The following is a 22,835-nucleotide window of genomic DNA, read 5'->3' as shown; positions in this document are numbered from 1 at the left end:
TATATGTATATATGTGTGTGTAATATTAAAATATATATATATATATATTAATAGTTATCAGATGAGTTATTCCTTATTAATTTGAATAATTTACAGGTCTTATACTAATGCATAATTATGTAATATCAAGAAAAATGTGTCTCAGTTAAGACACCTTAGACTGCTCCAAGTGACGTTTCGTTAGTAGGTAGTATTGCAGTGATGAATAAACACTCTACCGATGCATTGTGAGTGTTATGAAGACCCAAAGAAGTGTTTAAGATCTTGTTACATAATAGTTAAAGAATAATAGATGGATTTTTGCAGTACCTATTGTTACCTATATATGTGTGTTTGTGTGTGTGTACTTCTATAAATGAGTGATTTCAGTTTTTGATTTCTAATAAATGTATATGTTTCTGAAAAAATGTTTTCACCTTGATTTTATGGTTTATTTAGCACAGACGCAAGGATCATACACATAAGGAAATCTGAATGTATGCATTTTCTTTACAGAAAACATTTGTTTAAAGATTTTTTCTATTGCTACATACTTTTCTTGTCTTATGTATGTAGCGCCTTACAAATTTGCAAATGTTTATGCTTAACACCCTATCTAGGGTATGATATTGGATCAGAAAGAGTACTTCATACCAGTCCATCACTGATTTTCATAGCAGTGATAATTAAAGGCAATAGTAAAAGAAAAGTTGTTGGGTATCACTCATTGCACCTACAGACAAGTGATCTGGTTCAAGCCTGGAAGTGAAGAGGCAGTTTCTGTATGTACAGTATGTGGAAATTCCCCTTTAAATGAATCTCAGTTTCAACAGAGTATTCTAGTCAGCCACTAATTTAAATATGCAGTTAATTAATAAAATAAAGGCAATCTGGCCTTCATGGCGACACAAAGTGTTTTACACTCTAATCATTAACATATGGAGGCAATCGTATTAATATCAGTAAAAACAGAGAAATGATCCATTACATTTCCTTGATATGTTTTAGATTTAATAACCAAAACAAAAGAAGCAATCACCTGAATAACTTTTAAATTATAGACAAAAGGAAAATAAATAGGAAATCTAGGTTTTAATTGATCCAGCAAATTGCTTAATTTCATCTGTCTTTCTCACAAATAGTTATGTTAAATTTGAAAAGATGCAGTGAACCTTACAAAAACAAAGGCTGATGAAATGACCCACCTGAATGAAAATGTTATTTATCACTGTGAAATAAAAAGAAACGTACCATTTTAACCGTTAAACCTATATCAGGTCAAAATTAATTTCATCCCCCAATGCTGTTGCCTGCTAGCTATAAAGGGCAATTGTTTGTTTCTCCTAAATAAAGTATGTAACTTATTATAGTGCATTCAAATTGTATTATTTTTAAATTATGTCCTTTAATTTGTTCTTTGCATTTTACTTGAATTGTGGGAAGTATGTCAAATTGCTTAGGGTTTGACAAGAACTTTTATATTTGAAAGAATGTTTTATTATATATTATTTTTTTAATTTGTATATTTTCTTTTTGAATTTCTCTTCCAGATTTCAAAATTTCTTTGGTTTTTAGCAACTTTTATATCTAATTCAAATTTTGTTGATATTGGATAAATGAATACGAAGAAGACATTGATGTAATAGTGTTATGCATTTAGAAGAAAAAATGTATATATATTGAGTTGTTAAATACAATTATACCCAATTGAGAGGTGGCAGTTTGCCATAAAGTATTTTTGTGTCTTTATTGTAGGTAAGTAGTAAAGATGAAGACTTTTTAGATCTCTCGGTAGATGTCGAGCAGAACACATCAATCACCCACTGCTTAAGGTAATTTCTTTTTGTTTTTGCCCAGTTTTGAGTAAGTATATACTATACTTTAATATAATGATTTTCATTAATGACTTGTAAACTCCTGTTAAGACCCTAATGTTCATTTATTTATAGTTCTTATTTTTATAGTTATAGTTCTTGTTTTCATAATAAAAGCTACTGTAAAGATTTGGTTGCAGGACCATGTCAGTTTAAACAGCATAAAATTGCTGTGTATGTCAAACCTTGTGACTGTGTGCCAACTTTCTTGCACAGTCTTGTTCTCCCCTTTTTTGACAACCAATAGTGTGCTGTCTAACAAAGTCGGTGCTGTACGAAAGATTAACAGGTACAGTGAGTTTAGCCATTATCTCAGATCTTTTTTCCATTCTGTCATGGAGATGAGCTTCTTTTCTGTTTGTGATGTTCAAACCTCCTGTGTTTCTTATTTCTCAGCTTTGCCTTAAATGTATTGTATTTCTGAATGAACATTCATTGATTGTCCACTGTCATACATACAGAAACCAACCCTATGACTAAGGACAAAATCAAACTACAGCAAATCACAGACTAAGTAAAAGTGAGTTGCTGGATATCTCTGACTAGACTAGACTGGTTGCACAAGAACATGACACCAACTGCCTCCGACTCACTTAATTTAAGTAAATGAGTACTATGACTGAAAATCCCTAGAAAAACTGTCTAATGTGACATGGTCCTTAGTATTTTAGTCTTTGTTTAATCATTGATTTTTGGCTTATTGAGGCAATGCTAAGGAATTTTCTTTGTGCAACTGAGAGTCTTGATGTGGGATTAATAATTCCTGATGTCTAAATTTGGGTGGCTTCTTAATAAATCTTAACTTATAGCATTCACTTTATTGTTAAGGTTACAAAATGAGAGACAACCTTGTACATTATGTGTAACTCAATTTCTGTCTAAATCAAAAGTGAGCTATAACTCAAGATACACACAGTGCATATGTACAGTACTTTTACGATATTTTAAGAATATTCGTAGTTCAGTTTATTTTTTTGTGGTAATTACTCATGTATGAGAGTATCCAACACTGCTCTGATATTAAATAATTCGAAAGTTTCCTCTGTAGTCTCTCTACAGTTGAGAGAGAAAGTGTTTTTTTTTTTGTTTTTTTTTTTTTTCCTCTTTTTAGAACATCCACACAGTCAGTAGCATACACAAGATGGATAGAAATGTTTCTTTTTTAGTATTTGTTTGTCATAGACTCATGCACACTGAAATTATGATGTGTCAAAGATGACTGAAAAGCCTTGACTGTTACCTGTGGTTGCATTGTCACAGTTTCAGGTATACTAGAGCTTTTACTTGGGGAGGCCATTCTGCACAGTAGCAATAGTACTGATTTAATTTTTGTATGTTCACAAACTGACTCTTGACCACTAGAGGCTAAAGCCTTTTGAAATGCTTTTATAGCCCAGTTTTTTGAGCTGTTCAACAACTGTTGCTTTGAGTTGGTCAGAAAATCTTCATATGACTTTCTTGTACTTAAGCATATCTTTGTTTTGAAGAGTAGCCTTAGACAGAGACCACTCAGGCACACCTTCACAGCGCTATTTTAGAACTGACAGTTAATTGTACTACACTTAATCCGCACACATGAAGTAACAACTGTGCACTCCCCTCTTTAAAGCCCTCAGAGACAGTGGTGCACATTCCTCCGTCCTTATTGCTGTATTGCTCAGCAGATCCAGATTTGCGCTGATGCTCTTCACACTCCTTGCATCCCGCAAACTTGGCACAATCCTCTCACTCTTCACACCCTTTACGTTTTTTAGGCTTTGCACATCTTGCTGCTGTTCTCCATGGCATTTTACGTCCTTCAAGCTCTGCATAATCTACATTAATGTTTCTCAACCACTGGGACGCAAACCACTTTTGGGATGTGGGCTGCCACAGGTGGGTTGTGAGTTGTCACTGTTATTATAGTAGGTTGTGGCAGAATGCCTAAATGATTGACATACAGTGGTGTGAAAAACTATTTGCCCCCTTCCTGATTTCTTATTCTTTTGCATGTTTGTCACACAAAATGCAGTTTTTAAATGATGGCTTTTATAATTTAGGGAGAAAAAAAATCCAAACCTACATGGCCCCGTGTGAAAAAGTAATTGCCCCTTGTTAAAAAATAACCTAACTGTGGTGTATCACACCTGAGTTGAATTTCCGAAGCCACCCCCAGGCCTGTTTACTGCCACACCTGTTTCAATCAAGAAATCACTTAAAAAAGCACCTCAAAAGCTAGACATCATGCCAAGATCCAAAGAAATTCAGGAACAAATGAGAACAGAAGTAATTGAGATCTATCAGTCTGGTAAAGGTTATAAAGCCATTTCTAAAGCTTTGGGACTCCAGCGAACCACAGTGAGAGCCATTATCCACAAATTGCAAAAACATTTTGAACAGTGATGTGAACCTTTCCAGGAGTGGCCGGCCGACCAAAATTACCCCAAGAGCGCAGAGACGACTCATCCGAGAGGTCACAAAAGACCCCAGGACAATGTCTAAAGAACTGCAGGCCTCACTTGCCTCAATTAAGGTCAGTGTTCACGACTCCACCATAAGAAAGAGACTGGGCAAAACGGCCTGCATGGCAGATTTCCAAGAAGCAAACCACTGTTAAGCAACAAGAACATTAGGGCTCGTCTCAATTTTGCTAAGAAACATCTCAATGATTGCCAAGACTTTTGGGAAAATACCTTGTGGACTGATGAGACAAAAGTTTAACTTTTTGGAAGGCAAATGTCCCGTTACATCTGGCGTAAAAGGAACACAGCATTTCAGAAAAAGAACATCATACCAACAGTAAAATATGGTGGTGGTAGTGTGATGGTCTGGGGTTGTTTTGCTGATTCAGGACCTGGAAGGCTTGCTGTGATAGATGGAACCATGAATTCTACTGTCTACCAAAAATCCTGAAGGAGAATGTCCGGCCATCTGTTCGTCAACTGAAGCTGAAGCGATCTTGGGTGCTGCAACAGGACAATGACCCAAAACACACCAGCAAATCCACCTCTGAATGGCTGAAGAAAAACAAAATGAAGACTTTGGAGTGGCCTAGTCAAAGTCCTGACCTGAATCCAATTGAGATGCTATGGCATGACCTTAAAAGGCGGTTCATGCTAGAAAACCCTCAAATAAAGCTGAATTACAGCAATTCTGCAAAGATGAGTGGGCCAAAATTCCTCCAGAGCGCTGTAAAAGACTCATTGCAAGTTATCGCAAACGCTTGATTGCAGTTATTGCTGCTAAGGGTGGCCCAACCAGTTATTAGGTTCTGGGGGCAATTACTTTTCACACAGGGCCATGTAGGTTTGGATTTTTTCTCCTAAATAATAAAACCATCATTTAAAAACTGCATTTTGTGTTTACTTGTGTTATATTTGACTAATGGTTAAATGTGTTTGATGATCAGAAACATTTTGTGTGACAAACGTGCAAAAGAATAAGAAATCAGGAAGGGGGCAAATAGTTTTTCACACCACTGTAGCTTTGCAATATATTTCCCCTATATTCCCCAGATGAACCCCACTCACCAGTGGAGAACACTTGCTGTGCATGCACCTTCTGCTCCACTTCATCTGGTCACACTATTTAGTGATCTTAACACCTCTCATACAGCACACACTGGTTTTAAAAAACCAATACGGGGACATCTCACCAAATCCACAACTGTATCTTATTGCCCTTAATTGCGGAATCTTCATCTCCCTTTATCAGGCGGAGTGGTGGCTCTGAGGCTAGGGATCTGCACTGGCAATTGGAAGGTTGCTGGTTCGAATACCGTAAATGCCAAAAGGGACTCTGCTCTGTTGGGCCCTTGAGCAAGGCCCTTATCCTGCAATTGCTGAGCGCTTTGAGTAGTGAGAAAAGCGCTATATAAATAGAAAGAATTATTATTAATTATTCTCTCTCCCATTGGTGTTAATTTCCCTCATTAACTCCGTCTCACTCTTGCACTTGTGCCCCCTCACACCCACAAATACATATTTGTATCTCCATGCTGGCAGCAAGATCTTCACTCAGGCCCTTTATCTGCACCGCTCCACATAGTGGTACATCCCAAAGCAGATCACTTCTTCTTTATACATAACAATGGCACTGTGCATCCCAAACCCCATTTGCATAAGTGTACCTGTTGATTTCCCCCCTTTTTCCATTATAACTGAGCCTTTTTTTTTTTTTTCTTTTCTGGAGTTGCAGTTTATTGTCACATTACAATTTACATTGTATTAGGTATTATACAGTAAGTTATCTAGACATGATATATGCAAATAGTATGCCACTTGAACAACCACTGATTTTGGTATCTCCCATGAATACAGAAGGCCGACTGTATACAATATCATCTAGTCAAACATAAATTGTAATATTCTGTATTTTAAGAGAATTATAATTACATGAATTTAATGTACTTTATCTGGCACGCACTCTTACAGCAATTGGTCAAAGTGTTAGCCAGGTTAAGAATCACTTAGCAGTCAAGGAGAAGGTCTAGAATCATGTATATTACAAAAAATTTAATATACTACTTTAGTTAAGATTGAAAGCACTATGTTTTGGCCGAGGCCTGTTTCCAACTAATTCTATAAATATCTAGTTATTAGGAATGTACCACATTCCAAAGCGGTTTTGGTAAAAATATGTTTATATTAGAAAATACAATTATAAGCTGCATTCTAGCACAAACTAGATAGGTTTGTGATTAATAAACACTCTTTAAATTAGTCTTAGAATTTAACTGTATTAATACTTTATCTTCTGTAATCTAAGACATAAAATGGCAGAGTCTATTTCAAACCATTATTAGTACCTCTAATCTTATGCTTGCCTATCTTGAACACATTGTCAATCCATACATTTTATAATTGGCTACGCGCATAGTGAAACAATTTACATACCTAAACTACTGTCATATTTTGCAGGGTGTTTGGCGCTTCTTGGAATACTACTGTTATTTTTCCAAAAAAGGTTGAATCATTTGAAAATCTCAAGTTATTAAAGAACTTAGTGCTTGGCAACTGTCAGATTAAGATATATTGGCTCCTTACTTTTCTATAGTGTGTACTGACATATGCAATATATACTGTATATTGAAACTATACAATCTGAGTGGCCTGCTTGGAACACTGTATAAGTGGTAAAGAAAGAATAAAAATGTAATTCTTGAATTTCAAGCTTTCAAGTATGAATACTGTCTTGACAATGTGTATGCTGTTTTTTTTTGTTAAACTCTTTCAAGTTGCTGATTTCTTTATTTCTTAATTTGGATAATTATCCAAACCAACTTGTTTTATAAATTAGAAATATGCATAATGTCCTCCGAAATGCTGGAAAAGTAAAACTTGAATATGTAAATAAGTACATGATTTGCAGTACATTAGCTTGTCTTTTTATTATTGAACGATAAGTGCATTTTCTGTTTTTTTATGTTTCTTTACACACTGTGAAAATATTAAATAGAACTTGTAGGCTGCTGCTGCTGTGGCCCAGTCTTCATTTATACAGGTCATCTTCTTAATTCAGTATTTCAGAAAATATTTGAATCTTATCTTCTAGAGTCATAGTTATTAAGGAGTTGTAAACACAAATGAATAATCTATATTGTTATTATTTTTATTATTTAAGTAATGGTGATTTTTTTTTAACCAAGGTACTAACTGTTCCAAAATCCTATTGTCTTGAAAATTATGCACACCAATGTGATTTTAGCTGTTTAAAATAATAACTCAAGCGTAGTTTGTTTGGGGAGTGTTCACAGTATTTTTAATTTGTTTTAAAAGTCTATTTTCTGATAATGAGACTGCTCTAAGAAAAGGTCAAATATGGCTGCAGTAATACAGACGTTGAATTTGTGTTTGATTTTACTTTCACAGGGGGTTCAGCAACACTGAGACTCTTTGCAGTGAATACAAATACTACTGTGAAGAGTGTCGCAGTAAACAAGAGGCCCACAAAAGGTATGCTTACAGTGAAAGCAGCGGGAACTTCTCTTAAGATTATTGTTCATCCTCTTGGAACTCTGAACTGCTTACTGCTAATGAACTCTATTTCTTTTTTTAACTTCATTGTTTAACACGCCTTTCTATTTTATTATAAGCCACAAACAATTGACTTCAAGTAACAAATGTGCCAGTAGCCTAAAACTTACATTAAACTTGAATAATATTTAGCAATAAAGTTTACAAAATATTATTTGTTGGAACTATTTTTTTTTGTTATTTTTGTTTGTTATATTTTTCCATTTCCATAAAAAGGAGCTGTATTTCTAAAGCTAATTTTTAGGTACTAGCATGTGTGTGATTGAAGAGTATATTGTAGATTTTATTTATAACATTTTTCGGACTTGTTTAACTCACACTTTTCTGAAAAAAATAACAGTTTCTTTGTGTCTCTGCCTGTAATCTTTAAGTATACAGGTATGTTTAAATAAATGTAATCTTAATGTTCATTGGTAGAATGATTGAATCAGATGTGTGTTTTAGACAAAATGATGTTTGTATTGACCTTATTTTGTGCTCTACAAAATAGTGTAGAGTTTTATGCTGTGCTTGTGCCATTGAACGGTATATCTGCAATTGACTACTCTGGATGTTACTTTGCCAATGATTTGAACCACACAATTTATATTGTAAATATTCTGTTTACTGTAGGCACTTGACTATATACAGATAACCTGTAAATGCATTACACATGCATTGTGTTTGTAATAAAAACTTCAAATATGTCTTTAGCCAACAGATGTAAATTCTATTATTTTTTTCTATCATGAAATGCAAATTAGCAAAATGTAAATATTCCGTTATACTGGGGTTTCAAAATCGTGGGTATGTTTTTTTTTTTTTGTTTTTTTTTTAACTGATAATTAAAGCGTGCAATAATAGCCATCTGCAGCATGTTTTAAAAGATAAGGGTGGTAGATGTTCTGTAATGCTGCAAGTGTGCTGCCTCAAAGCTGTACGTATGCCTCAGTCATTCTGGATGCATAGTGAGATTAGATCCTTGGCTGTCCACCCTCTATGTATTGCCTCATATTTTTATTTATCGACTGTACTCTCTGCTAAGAAGAAACTGTATAGTGGTGTTGTATCTTGCCACTGGTTCTAGTTTTAACACCTTATCCAATCATTTTGGAATGAGCAAACAATCGTAAGCCATTGCAGTTGGGAAGTGTGTTTTGCTCTGCGATCAGCTCTGCAAGAGAAAGGAGATATCGAATTTCCTAAGTGTTGCGGTAAAAATCATGCATTTCATATTCCCATTACTGCCCCAAAAGGATTATTACAACCAAAAGAGTTACCACTTAATTTAACTTTAGACTCTAATGGATCATCTTCTGTATCAGTAAATTTGCTGTTTGGGAGAAGCTGAACACTGATATAAGAAAAGTATGTATTATGCTGTCAAACAACACTTTGCAGAGAAGTTGTTCACATAATTAACTTGAAACTGCTGTGGTACATTGTGTACTGCTCAGCATATAATTTATGCTCTTTCCATATTTTAAATGAAACATTAATTAATTGCTGTGAAAAGAGCCTTTGGTGCTTATACCAACCGTTTGCAACAGCAAATTGCTGCTTAGTCAACAAATTACTAAGGTTAAATCTTTTGACTGACCATTTTCATTTGCTTTGAAGCCAAAGTATTGGTGAGGCTGATCTCTTCTTATCTATTAATTCGTCCATCTGTGCTTTTCTTTTCTTTTTTCTTTTTTTTTTTTTTTTAAAAAACAGTTACATTCGTACTTTGTTATGGTGCATGAGTGTTAACAGCAAGGAAATCTCCGATGAAATTGAAAATTCTAGGAAGTGAAGAACAGCAATGTTGGTTTACTTAGTTAAAATGGTGATGCCTCACCCCAGTTGATTGACTTGAGGATTTTATATATCACTCAATCCTAGTTTGTACTAAAGATAATGGATGAATGTTAAAATATTTTAACATTTATTTACTGCAGGTACTATGTCCACTGAATACCCACACAAAAATATTGGCATGTTTTATTAAGCTAAATTTAAGCAAAATGTCAAAGACTTGTTCTCAGTGCTAGGAATTAATTAATGTAGATGGAAAAAAATATTTTGATAAACCTCTTGTACTTGGTTTCAGTGTATTCTTGTATATTAAGTACATTTTAAGATGATAGACTGAGTTACGTCCTCATTTATTTGGAATAAGGAACAGCTTAATCTGAGGATTAGATCTGATTTCAAGATCAAAATGCAGAATTTCAGCTGTCTGGCTCTGCTGCAAATTTGCTGCAGTGAGATTCTTGTCAGAATAATGTGTCCCTAAACCTGCACTAACATGGATTATTTTACAAATGTCACTTAATTTTTTTCTCCTTAATATATACTGTATACCATAAAAGTCAGGCTTTCTTGTAGCTATAGAAGAAACCCAGAAACTCTCTTTACAAAATATACAATCTAAATATTGAGTAATACAACTTATAATTATGTACCATCCATACCTTTGTAAACTCAACATTTGAAAAATCTGTTAGGCAGTAGGTTTGAATTTGAATATTTTTAACACAAAAATTGTTCCATATTATCAAAGTCAGGTCAAGGGTAATTTATTCTCATAAGGGGCAGTAGTACACCAATAGTAGGATATTCCGTTTTGAACCAAAGATATTTGTGCCTGACTCAGAGTCATAGACAAAATTTTCTTTGCAAAGACACTGTGACATTGATATTAAAATGAAATTGCCTTCCAGAGGCTGTATACACAGAGAATTATTAAAATTATTTTTAAGTAGAAAATTTACAAATGGGGATTGGGAATAGAGAAAATGAGAAACTTATATTTTTACTTCTTATGATGACCTGGCCTTTGCTTTATAAAATTTAACTCCCTTTTTTTCATAACCAAACAGTAACAGTATAAGGGAAATCTTAAACAGTGCTTGACATTAATGGTTGCCAAATTGCCCCTGGAAATAATTTAGAGGGAATTGGCAAACACTGTCTTGCACTTGGTTGCCAACAATGTCAATCACTTTAGTGATGTGTCGGTTTTTTAGTGGTGAATCAGAACTGGCCATTATTTTTTTTTTCATCAGCAGAGCAGCATGTTGTTTGCCAACTCTCTAGTTTGTTTTACAGTGAAAATAATTTAGAATCTACATACATATGTACTGCACTTCCTGGATTTCCTTTGTGTGGGTGAGTCAGTTAAAAATAGTGTAATAACTAGCTGCCATTCAGGCATGTGTAAGCCAGTTGTGCCAGTAGCAAGAATTACCTTTAGCTTAGCGGGAATGTAATTGTAATCCGAATGGTCCAGGTTGATATCTCATTGGGAGATGAATGTGAAAGGCTGAGGAACCTGTGGCTGATACAGGGTTTTTAAGCATTCAACAGAAGTTGGAACATCTGTACTAATTGCTTGCATCAACTTGTAAGGCTTAAATTACATTAATTGTTGCAGAACATCTGTAGGTTGTAACCTGTTAGTTATTCCCTGAAGAAGGCCCATTTTTTAATATTCTAAATTTCTTTTTTCAGTTTTTGCTAACCTAAACTGTAAATTTAAACCTCTGGCAGTTTACATCTTACCTTTTCACCATTTTAGGTCATTCATTACATTTCAACTGATTACATTTGTAGAAAACTGGAAAAACAGAAGTGTTCTAAACCTTCTGAACGTTAGTATATATAAATTTGCTTTTGAGATATCTCTGAACAACTTTAGTAACTGTCCTACTATTGGTACTTTATATACCAGGAATTGAGAGCTGACAATTTAAAAATTTTTTTTTTGGACATGTTAAATTTTAACAGTTCAGACTGAAATTTTGTAAAGTACCAGGTAAACAAAAAATATAGACTATTAGAATTTCAACCATATTTTCAGTTTTGGTAACCAAAATTTTTTAAAGTTAGTGTTAAGCTTAGCCTGTTTTAAAATGTTTTGTCGTAGCAGCAGTATAGAGTTGTAAAATGAGTTACTTTCAGAAAATATGGGTTAAAATGGTCTGTTAAACTCTAGTTCAGAAATGAATGGGTCATAACATGAAGATATTTCCCTTCTGTTTGGCTTTCTGGAACAAATTTAGAACTATATATTGTGTGCAGTAAGGGTGAAAATTCCGGTTTCCAAGTACTGTAAATTCAAGTGACAGTTGGAAATAAAACAATCAAGGGAGACACTAGACCTTTTTAAACATTAAGAGTCTGGTCTTAACCAACAAAAGGAAAACATTTACAGGCATACTCCAGTGAGAAATAAATGTCTAAAAACATTGCATATAGTCAAATTACTCTTAGCCAAGATTGGTAAACAGACAGTAGCTTAAACTAGGATTAGTGCTTGCTTTGAACACTGCATACAAAAAGCTTTTTTTTTTTTTCTTTCTTTCTTTTTTGCAAAGATTAGTGCATAATTTTGTGAGACGCCACCTTTAAATAATGTTACCCTTGAGGGGAAAAACCCCTGCAATTATAGACTGGCAGTAAACTTATATGAGAGCTGATTCAGGGTAAATAATAAGTATAGGCTTGCTGTACGTTTCTTCAGGTGTCAGTAAACTTTACTACACAATCCTGCACCTCTACCTATCTTTAGATTAGTATTCTATAATAATCTTTGATAGAATGAGGCAAGTTTATGTTGTTGGAAATAAACCATAAAATTACACTCAAAAAAGTTGAAACACATGCTTGTATTCTATATCCCCTGTTAGTTGTCTGAGAAACAAATAGCTGGTGGCTTTTCCAAGTTGGAGGAAACTTCTCTACAGATAGTTAACTCTGTGTTTTCTTTTCGTGCCTTTAAGGTGCATGTTATGATTAAGAAAATTAAACAAGTTCCCAAGCAATGCCTATCACACCTTTGTTTTACCTTGCTGTGAATACTGTTGTCACGCCAACCCGGACACAAACAGGTTTTGCCACAGTACACCCGTTTATTTACATAATACAGTGCCCAAATTACCAGTCCTGCAACACATCACTCCATTCCTCCTTGCCGCCAGTCCTTCTGCCCCCACTCCTCCTCAGGCTTTTCTCTTCCTCCCGACTCTTTCTTACTTATGCAGTGAGGCAGCTCCTTATTATGGGGCACCCGGAAGGACTTCAGGTGCCCAACGAGCTTCTTCTGGCCACACCTCGGGGTATGGCATGACCAAATAAGACCCTGGAAAGGTCCATGTGCCTTTATTCTCTCCTCCAGTCCTTCCACATTTTGGGTGTGCTGGCCCGGCCACCCACCACACTATATATAATGCCCAGTAGGGCTGTCGGATTAGCCGAAAAATAAAGTTAAAAAAAAAAGTAAATATTCAGAAATAGTCTAATGTAGCTTAACAATTCTGGGCATTACATATACATTTTTGCTTGCTTTTTTATGTTTTATTATGGTAACATCAAGAAACACCAACATCAAAAAAAAAAAAAATTCTTAGTACTACTTGTGAAACTGTTATTTAAATACATGTCACAATACTCTTCTAGTGCAGGACACCAATTGAGTGTGCAAAAGAAAAAGTAGCAATGTGGCTCGTAAGGATTTCAGCTCCTTTTCGTGGCTGCTTTTATGGCTTACTGTTCTGCCAAGGATCAAGAGGAATACGGGTCAGATAGTAAGACTACGACAGGGTGAGATTAGCAAACAAAGTAAAGAGCTGGTACTTTATCCATTTTATCCATCTCTTGTTTATTTTGTATAATCACAGCATATATATAAATATATATAATTTATGTATGTATATAATATACATATACACATATATAATGCATTTGTATGTGTATATATAGTACAGTTTACTAAGAAGATTTGAAGTTTTTAAAAATAAATAGTACAAAATTTTAATACTTTTTTTTTAATGTTGATTTTAGAATGAAAGTGAAAAAACTTCCTATGATACTTGCTCTGCATCTTAAGAGATTCAAATATATGGATCAGCTACACAGATACACCAAATTATCCTACAGAGTGGTGTTCCCTCTTGAACTTCGGCTTTTCAACACGTCAGGTGATGCCACCAACCCTGAAAGATTGTATGACCTTGTTGCTGTGGTGGTGCACTGTGGAAGGTAGGTTGAGTATTATTAGTGTATTGAACTTTAAATGTGTTGCGTTGATGCATTAATAGCATGACTTACTTATTTTGAACAAATAACATTGTAGTGATATTAACATATTAGGTTGAAACCAGGTAATAGCCCCCATCTTGTTGTTGTATATCCAATTTATTTTTAATCACATATAAAATTGTAGAATTTTGCAATTTGCAAACATCTATATGAAAATGTTTAATTAGATTTAAGACATTGCATCCTAATTCATTCTGTGATAATTTATCAAACTCAAAAAAAAAGGGATATGACTTATTATGAGACCCTAACCTAAGCATTAAGCTTTTTGAATATGTATATAGAGTACTGTGTATATTTAAAAATATATTTTTTATTTCTAATCCAGAAAGTCACAAGATTTGTCATAATGTTATATAAATATTATGCCTTAAAGAGTGAAATATTTGTGCTCACGTATAGTTCTTATTTAACAATTTATTTAGAAGTATGGATTTTTTTTCCTTCCTAAATATTTTCGTACTTTGGGATTGCAGGGAAATGTTGCCTGTCTTTGCAGTGCCAGGTACAAGATAGGGACTCGCCCTGGAAAGCAGGGCAAATTCACAATTGCCAGTTTACAGTTAGTTATCAGTTAACTTAAACAACTAATTTTTGAGATGTGCAAGCAAAGCCAGAGTCCCTGGCTTGTGGACTTACTGAGTGGATATTTGTAGTTACTCTTCGAAGTTTCATCTAAGTATGAAAGAATTCAATGAGTGTTCAGTACAAACTAGGAATGTGTGTCTCTTTGTAATTGAGTTCAAGAAAGAACTTTGTTCCTGTGGCATAAAACTATTTAGCAATGCTGGTCTGAGCAGTATTATTTTCAGTTATCTCCCTGGAGGAGTTTAGTAGGGAGGGCAGAAGATCCAGTGAGTCATATAGTCTAAGGCAGAAATAGGTCTGTCTACTGAGACTTGATTTCCCTCTAATAAAGTCATATTGCATTTGCCGTTAATCTTCTGGATCATGTAATTCTTTAATTTTTAATTAGGGATAAAATTTAAAAAAAAAAACATTTTCAGATGTTATACAAGGGTGGCTATTTGATACTGTGTAATACAAGCTTTCTCATTAATTTGTACACTTTTAGCTTAGAACATACAGTTTAATTGTGAAAGTACTGAATTTCCTTTTTATTTATTATCACTTAAAGCAAGTGCTTAAAAGTAATTTAACAAAGGACTTGCAATAATTTACACTCTAAACAGTCTTGACCCTAAATCATATGCAAATATTTTATTAATTGTTGAAGAATTTGATCTTTTTCTTTCTAAAGATTTTGTAGTTGACCATGTAAGCAAATATTTCAAAATCAAAGGAAAAGTAACTTTTAATTCAGTGGCTTTCAACAGCTTCTTTTAATGCTAACTGTATTCTAAATAACTTCCCTTTAAGTAACCAGTAAGTTGATTCAAATACTTATATATTTTCAAATGGTGATTATAATGTCAGTTTCTACAGCATGCTGCCATCTTAATGCTTCTTTAAAGGAACCTGGAGAGAGGCTTTATAGAAGAGGGTATTATTATATTATCTACTAAAGGGATCAGTTGACTATGTATGTCAACAATTCCAATTTTATCACCTTTTGTGAATATGCATATTTTTAAATATTTTAAATTTGTGGGGTGACACAGACGTTGGAGCTGCTGCCTCCCACAGATCTAGCCAGTGTCCTGGGTTCAAATCCTATCTCCTGTTTATTTGGAGTTTGCAACTTCTTCTCATGTCATAGGTTTCATCTGGGTACTCCCTACCACCACAAAAAAGTGCAGGCGCAAGGCTACACTGGCCTTGTCTGATTCTATCTATCTATCTATCGATCGATCGATCGGAGAAAATTGTAGGGGAAAAATTGTTGCTTCTCAGTCTAGGAATATTTACAAGATAATTTGAAAACAAGACATAGGAAAGAAGCTGTCTGAAAATATTTAATTTGTTGTTACCAGTGAAAAGGGTGCAACTCATCATGTTTGATATACTCATTGTTCTATGATTCAGACACTTCTAATCTTTGAACAGTTATTATTTTTACACCTTTATACAAATAGTATTCAGTTTTTATACTAAAATATGTTTTGGTTATAGTTTTTTTTTTCTTTATTTTTACCAAAGCATTAATTTTCAAATTCAGTTTTTTTTCAAAGAAATATAGTGTGTTTGTCACATTTTACTCCTAATTTTAAATATATTTTTTAGTTGTGATGCACAATTCAAAAAAATATGTACCAGTAACCACTAGGAAACTGGCTTCTTTTCTGAGCTGTGCTCCTGCCACCCTTTAAGCAAGGGAATTTAACTTTCCTATACTGGGTTTTGAATTGTTGAAGGCTGATCAACCCACGAGGTGCAGGAAAAAAAAATCGCAGTTCATGAAAGGATAAGTTTCTGTCTGTCCTTCCAGTTGCTACTGTATGTCTCTGTCATTCCAAAAGATGGCACATCACAGATGCTTTTAGTAGTTAAGCATTGCATTTGTCATTCCAATAGATATTGTATTATAAGCATTTACACTGCTTTTATGAATTCCAAAATAAATCACAAATAAAACATAGACACATGTGTTGCATGTTACATTGCTGAGGTGTATGTTGACTACTTAAATTTCAACCCGTCTTACACAGGTAGCACAGGCAATAATGTAAAAAATCCCCAGTAACATTAGACTCTGTGGTATTTAGTAGGGGACCTATTGGTTGGACACTGGAATCTTACTTTGGTACTACAAAATATACAGTAAATAAGATAAGGAGGATTTTATCAGCTAGGATATGCATATCTTCAGTAGATTATTTGGATTATACTTGGATACACAGTAGGCAAGTAAAAGCCAATTTTCACACCATAACCTTTGCTCACACAGACGCTGTCTGTGAAAGATTGTAGCAGTTCATCTCCGATTATTTCCCACTGAACACCAACCAACCCCCTTTGAAGTGTACGCAGATCTCCTATCGGCTGCTAAAACTGATGACTGCTAGAAACTGAAGTCCTCTCAGTAATTCTGCCACAGGTTTTTTACTTGGTAATATACAGCAACATTGCACTCTATGAGCCTAAGCAGACTTACCCCATTTATATGAGTCACATGAAATGAATCCAAAACTGACACAAACTTGGAATAACATGCACCTGGCTTACACTGTTCATAACCTGAAAACACTCTTTCCTGAGAAGGTGCCCTATATAGGCACTGAGTAATTTATAACACTACAGTAAAAAAAATTTTTTCTTCCAAAATGCCCAAAACATACATCCCCACTTTTGATTTTCAGGCTTTCAGGGAGTCCAGAGGGTTTACCAGGAGGTCCTGGAACACCCAGGATTCCCCATATTTCGCATTTCAGTCATACTTTCTATACAGCAGCCTAGAGTAGGAATTTTGAAGGTTAATAAATGATAGATACTGATCATGCAACATTTCCAGCTTCACCTCCTGAACTTATAATGTGCAGCAGAGATTCTGCTGTAAACATCTGTATGCTTGATGTCTACTTGAAAGCGCAGGCAGACCAAATAAGCAGACTGGCAAACTAGAGAAAGAGATGCATACAAGGAATTTGTGTATTTGTTGTGTTTTTTTTTTTTCTTTTTGTCTTGTCAAATTAGAAACAGAAAAGTACTACAGTAAGATGTGGCAAAGCAACATTGGTCAGATATCATTTATAGGACACATTCACATTGTGCAAAATTCTTTGTAATTAATTAGTTAATACTCAGAAAATGAGTACTGTGTTAATTTGATGTGTTTGAAGAGAATAATTAGTTCTGTATGTGTAATAATGTTTACATAAATCTATGTTTCTTGAAAACGTATAAAAATACTTCCTTAAATACAGCAAATATACTATTGTGTTGTTTTAAGATGTGCTGTTTTAATTTTGTTTTGTTTTTTTTGTGTGTGTTTCTTTTAATTTTCCAGTGGCCCAAACAGAGGACATTATATTGCAATAGTAAAAAGTCATGATTTCTGGTTGCTTTTTGATGATGACATTGTCGAGGTAAGATTACATGCATGTTTTAATGAAGCTGAAACTCAAATGCTACTAATATAATATAATACTTATTTCCATTTTTTTTTGCTGTATATTTCTGAAATTGTAAATTATTTTATAGATTATTTTTCCCTTAGGAGTTTTACAATCTTAGTTAATCTACTGTTATACTACAAGTTGTACATTTTCAGTGACATTATAGTTAACACTAAAGTCATACTATTGGATAGAAGGCTAAGCTACCATTGTTTGTATCTTTTTTCAAGTTTATGGCATTACCTGCCCAGTCGATTTGACTTGGTCAAGTTTGTAAAATAGTTGTGTTTGTAATAATGTCTGTAATTAATAACCTATTTGCATGTATATTATAACAGCTGAACTGGTCAATTTTATATTTTTTAGGAATCCTAATTTGTAACTAATTCCAAATAGAAGCAGTTTATTCATGTTGTGTCACTTTTGGAAGACTACTGTATGATACTTCATTTAATTTGGTTGCTACTTATCTTGCAGATCATCTTGTTGGGAAAGGCATTAAATGTTGTTTGAGTTGTGTATTCCTTTCTCCTAATAATTAACAATGCAGTTCTTAGCAGTCCTTTAGTATATAAAACCAGCTGTATAGACCCCCCAGCAAGGTTTATTCAGTTTTCAAAAACTTGGAAAAACAACTTTGCGCATGCAAGCCTGATGCCTGCTTTGTAACAGTTAACACAAGTACAATTATAAATAAAAAAAAAAATACTTGCACATATCAGTCTTTACCTATTTCAAGTTATGTGATTTAGCAGGAGTTCGATTTTTGACTAACATTATGATTAAGAGTTTACTTTGCAACTAAATTTTAAGCACACAGTAGAATGCTGATCACAGTTGTACATTCTATTTTTTATTACTTTATGCAATGCAAATAGTACACGAAACAGATATATAATTGTTGTTATTGCTACTGTGAATATTAAGTGCTCTTACTATTTCTTTTGCAGAAAATAGATGCACAGGCCATTGAAGAATTTTATGGATTAACTTCAGAGATCTCCAAGACCTCAGAATCTGGCTACATTCTTTTCTACCAGTCTAGAGACTGAGGGCCCTGCTTATGAGACCATTCCAGCACTGTTCTGCTCTATGGCGATCCCTGCGGAGCCAAGCACTGAATTTACAAGGGAATTCCAGGAGCCCAGCCATTGGGCTTTGGCACAGTTTGCACATGGCAGTGTATGAAACAGAAGGCAGAGTTTAATTGCAAGAACTTAGGTTAACTTGCTCAGGTATTGCAGCCATTGACAGAGTTCCACCTTTACTGTGCATAGGTAAAATTTAAAGCAGTAATGGCGCTCTATCCCTTTTCCATGAAATTGTCAAGTCTTCACTGTTGTCTTTTTTTGTTGGGAGGTTTGGTTTCTGTTGACTCTTTTAAAATATATATATATTTTTTTTATCCAGACACTTCTGAAAATGAAGAAGTTTGTGGTGCAGTGCTATAAAAAAAGAAAGTTAAAGGGGAGTCATTCTAGTTCTTAGTAAGTTTGTTAGTGCTGCATGCATGAAAGTGTGCTGAAAAAGTAAGAGAGCTGACTTTACATAGTGGTTAGCAACATTCACCCTCCCTTAAATTACTGCTGTTGTAGTGACTATGGGACACAACCACTTAATTTGTCTGTTCAGTTTTTTTTTCCTTTCATTTTCTTATACTAGTATCATTGTCCATGACATTTCACAGTGGAAAATCAGATGTATACATTAAGGCTCCGAACCTGGAGCTGTTAACTATTTCTGTTTTAAAAAGTTCTCTTTTGTGTGCAGGAGCTTAATTTGAGGAGCTAGCTCATCTTTTGAAAAGATAATTAGTAAAGTCCCCATTTTTGTATAATGACAGATGTATGAATGTAAATAATTTTGTGATTGTAGATCGAAGGTGATTTATTTGACATTTAGAGGTTAGAATTATGTTTATTGCAATCAGAGATAGGCCCCCTTTTGTATGTAATCATACCTTTTCCGTTTTTATAGGAAGAATGTTTTCTTAATGCTGCTATTGGTTTTAGTTTTGGTTTACTTTTCTAAATCTGCTTTTTTGTGGGGAGGATTACCATACATTCTTGTGGCTCAGGATTAAACAATGTGTTTTATTTTTTGAATTTATTTTATTTTTGTTTTGACTAGCCTTAGATTTTGATTTTTGAAAGCTAGTGTCCACTACCAATGCAGCGTTGTTGGGCAAGGTCTTCATCTTTGTGCCACATACTCAATGAAACGTTAGGAGATGGCAGAGTAATTTGATGATTTTTGATATAGAACTTTCAGACTAAATCGTTATTAAATAGATGTAATTAAAAATGCAGTGATTGTGGGTGATAACTCTTTATTTGTAGGGGAAACAAAGATAGAAAATTAAATCTGCCTATTTATGCACACTGACATCTAATACACATGGATGCAGCCTCCACCACATATACAGTGTAAATAGATACAGAGACACCCACTCATTTTATGTTTCATTCTGCTGTGAGATTTTAAGAGGGAATGTGCTTTATGCATACCTGTAACTGACAGCATACCAATTTGTATATTTGACTTGCCACCGTTATGCAGTGATGCATAGTGCAACATTGCACTACATTAAGTGCACTTTTTTTCTGTTTACCATCATAATGCATGTAACATTAATCAGTAATTTATTTATTTTAGACATTTCATTAAAATAGTGGGATTCATCTATTTTTATTAAGATATTAAAAGAGCATATGTTTTCATATGTTTATCTGGAGCACATTACCACCACACTTTAGATTAATTTTAAAAGGAAATCTTGAAAAAGAATCACATTTTGTTTGCTGTATAGACCAAATCAAAACTTTATCAGGTTATTCTGATCCTTTTTTAAATGAGAATATGTTTTACAGTTTGGAATTATGCTGTCAAAATTTAAAAAAAAATAAAACATTCAAAATAGAACACTTTTAATAACTGATACAGGGCAGTTGTCATTTAAAACTGATAAATTAAACTAGCACTACTATAATTGTTTTTTTCCACTTGATTTCTGTATTTTATTGTTCACTGATAATTTTAACATTACACAAGAATTAACTCTGTATAATGTTTCTCAAACCATGCTCTAGGGCATTAATGTAAGTAATGGTATACTCTGTTAGTGAAGGAACAATATATTCAGAGTAAAACAAATAATCACCGTGAATGCAAATCATTAAAATTACAATAAGACCAGCTATCTTGGTGGAGTCCTTGTAGTTCTAACCCTTTGACAAGCACTACATATACCGTAAATGATTGTCATCTTTTTCTTATCAGTTATGACACCCCACTTAGTCATCCTAATCACAAGCTTTAGATTCCGATTCATAAGTCTATCCAGACCATCAGAGTCGGAAGGTTGATTGCTTTATGTCACTATTTGTTTTGTGAAAAATGTACCCATTAAATCCTAAAATATATTGTATGAAAAGAAAATACATTTGCAATGTGCATATTGTTGAAGGCAGGTTATTTTATATCTAAATGTGAAAACAACATTCTTGCAAAACAGAGTTAAAATTATCATCATTCTCCATGTTGTACAATCATTATTTAATGTTGTCGAAGACTGATATTGTCATGTATTCTTCATGACATCATGCATTTTAAATCTGCTTTTTGTCTTTGATATCACTAGTGCTTCCTTTTGTCTCCGCAGCAGAGTTAGTCAGATAGTATGGCAAAACTTTGCCTCAGTAAAGACTCTTACTTGTACAGGTGTGTAAGTGTTAATTATGTGTTTGCCATTTGTTGAGCTGGATCTACCATGCTTCTTCTGTTCACATCCAGTTTCACTGCATATTAGCAAATATTTTGGCAAAACTATTAACCATTGGTCTCTTTTTAAGCAGACGTTTGCTATAATATCAAAGTGGAAGTGGTTGTCCCCTAAAAGTTCTTTGAGAAAAAGTGACATTTTTGAAATTGTGAAAGGAATATATAGTACTCAGTTGTTGCAAGAATTGAATCAAAATGAACTTTAAAGATAAGAAGGGCTGCCTCTTGGTCTTTACAACATTTTAAACAATTAACATTTTAAATCCAAATAAAGACATAAACTGTGCTTTCAGCCCAGATGGCCCTTCTGAACCTTCTTGTCTCTAATTGCTTTGCTTTATTTCTAACTTAAGGCCTTGAGTGTATATCTAATCAGTGTAACTTCTGGTGCAGCTAAGAAAGTTAATCTTACAGACAACTTCTTGGCCATGTCCAATGGAATTTCCCCAATTTCAACCCAAAAGCAGCTGACCCACATTTTGTGCATCTCTGCATAATGTATATTTAAGCAAATCAGATCAAGAACAATTTATTAGCTATAAAAGGTGGAACTGATTCAAATAGAGATATATGATCTTGGGGCAATGGCCTCTTATTTTGTACATTGGGTCAAGTATTTCTATAAAAGACAATGTATGTTATTTGTTAACATACAAGATGTATAAAACTTAATAATGATGATGGCAAAGAAAATGTAATCTAAATTATAAAATGTTGCACTTTTGATACAGATTTATAGGTGTTTGGCGGGTGTATTTAAGGATTTGCTTGAGACAGCCTGTTGTGAAATTATCCTTTTCTGTTCTAAAGAAATAAAAATAAATGCATTTAAAATATTACAGGCAATCTGTGTGTTGCATTTTTCTTTTGAATGTAACTTCATGTGTAGTTTTCCCTTTTTTTCTGATGAATTGATTTAGTTTGTTTATATTCTATATAAAAACTTGTGAAAGTTTGCCAGTGGTCTGTTGAAATATGCCTCAGAAATAATGCACAGATGTTGCCTTTTAATCTGTCATTTTGAAAGTCCTTAGAATTGAGTAGCAGTAATATAACAGTTTTGAAACTGCTTAATCCATGTCCTGATCACAGGGCTCATTCCCAATGGC

At 33.9% G+C, this 22,835-nt stretch overlaps 1 protein-coding gene across 2 annotated transcripts in view; it reads left to right on the top strand.

The window, feature by feature from the left end:
* usp12a (ubiquitin specific peptidase 12a) overlaps positions 1–22,565 on the top strand; it is a 97,668-nt gene extending 75,103 nt beyond the window's left edge. For both annotated transcript variants that reach the window (XM_039745486.1, XM_039745487.1), the window contains exons 5-9: positions 1,735–1,811; positions 7,703–7,786; positions 13,673–13,870; positions 17,838–17,916; positions 18,897–22,565. In XM_039745486.1, coding sequence (XP_039601420.1) covers positions 1,735–1,811; positions 7,703–7,786; positions 13,673–13,870; positions 17,838–17,916; positions 18,897–18,998 — 540 coding nt within the window. In that variant the 3' untranslated portion in view covers positions 18,999–22,565. The remainder of the gene's footprint in view (positions 1–1,734; positions 1,812–7,702; positions 7,787–13,672; positions 13,871–17,837; positions 17,917–18,896) is intronic.
* The last annotated feature ends 270 nt before the right edge of the window (positions 22,566–22,835 follow it).

The sequence above is a fragment of the Polypterus senegalus genome, chromosome 2 (genome assembly GCF_016835505.1).
Source record: "Polypterus senegalus isolate Bchr_013 chromosome 2, ASM1683550v1, whole genome shotgun sequence".
NCBI lineage: Eukaryota > Metazoa > Chordata > Cladistia > Polypteriformes > Polypteridae > Polypterus > Polypterus senegalus.
This window is presented reverse-complemented; position numbering and strand designations above follow the sequence as displayed.